Source organism: Malurus melanocephalus, unplaced genomic scaffold (assembly GCF_030028575.1).
Source record: "Malurus melanocephalus ecotype Western Australia unplaced genomic scaffold, MMel_1.1 scaffold_7272, whole genome shotgun sequence".
NCBI classification, from domain to species: Eukaryota; Metazoa; Chordata; class Aves; order Passeriformes; family Maluridae; genus Malurus; species Malurus melanocephalus.
In genome coordinates, this window is record NW_026630502.1 from 1 (window position 1) to 1270 (window position 1270).

At 47.5% G+C, this 1270-nt stretch overlaps 1 protein-coding gene across 1 annotated transcript; it reads right to left on the bottom strand.

Annotated features, from left to right (window-relative positions):
• Positions 1-5: 5 nt before the first annotated feature.
• POLR1H (RNA polymerase I subunit H) lies at positions 6-1260 on the bottom strand (the record flags this gene model as incomplete). The annotated part of the gene is made up of 3 exons (XM_057389492.1): positions 1131-1260; positions 669-769; positions 6-83 (listed from the first exon to the last, which is right to left on the bottom strand). Coding segments are annotated over exons 1-3 (309 nt in total), but the record flags the coding sequence as incomplete, so codon positions are not given.
• Positions 1261-1270: the final 10 nt, after the last annotated feature.

The window sequence follows — 1270 nt, forward strand, 5'->3', positions numbered from 1 at the left end:
GTCTGTCCCTCGTCGGCCGAGCGCATCTGACGSGTGTGGTACCACATCCCCTCGTGCCCACACCTGGGACAGCGCCTTTCCACCTGTGCCCGACCCCAAAATCCCCATTATTCACCCCAAAAAAATCCCAACATTCACCCCAAAAAATCAAACCTTACCCCCGCACCGAAATTCCGGTGTTTGGCTTAAAAATTCCTGTGTTTTTACCCCAAAATATCCAGTTTTAAGCCTCGAAATTCCCTAAATTCTGGTGTTATCCATCCCAAAATATTCCATTATTCAGTCAAAAAAATTCCGGCATCACCTCGTCCCAAAATTCCAGTGTTTAGCCCCAAAAATCCCAAATTTATTACCCAAAAAACCCCGGTGTTTTCCCCCAAAATTCCACCCAGAAAATTCCCAAATTTCCGGCTTTATCACCCAAAAAATCCAATTTTTTTTTCCCCCTCTCCCACTGAATTTTTGGGCTTTTCCCTCCATTCCTACAGAATTTTTGCCCAATTTTCATGGAATTTTTTCCCAATTTTAATGGAATTTTTGCCCATTTTTCATGGAATTTTTGCCCAATTCCCATGGAATTTTTGGGACTTTCCCCAATTCCCATGGAATTTTTGGGATTTTCCCAAATTCCCATGGAATTTTTGGGAATTTCCCCTCCCCCCACTCACCGTGGGTCCCTCCAGGGGGGCGGAGCCGCCCCCGCCCCTCCCCCCCCCGGGCTCCAGGGGGTTGAACTCGAGGGAGCTCCGGACGGTCCTGCCCTCGAAATCTGGGGAAAAAATGGGAATTTTGGGAAATTTAGCATTTTTGGAAAAATTTTGGGAATTTGGGAGGGGTTAGGGTGGTTTTTTGGGGCAGAATTTGGGGGTTTTTGAGGGGTTTTGAGGGGATTTTTTGCACGGTCCCAGTCCCAAAATCTGAATAAAAATGGGAATTTTGGGAAATTTCAGGATTTTTTGGGGAATTTTGGGAATTTGGGAGGGGTTTGGGTTTTTTGGCATAGAATATGGGGGATTTTTTGGGGATTTTACGGATCTTTACAGGATTTTAATGGGTTTTTACAGGATTTTGCGATGTTTTCGGGTTTTTTTTTGGATTTTGGGATTTTTTTCGGTTTTTTTTCCCCAAACCTGAGCAGTTGAGGCAGAAGGAGCAGCGGGGGCAGCGGATGGAGCTCGGGGGGCCGGGCCGGGGGAGGACGGAGCCGCACTCGGGGCAGAATTCCAGCCGGGATTGGAACCGGGACTGAGGGAGCTCCATGGCTGAGGGG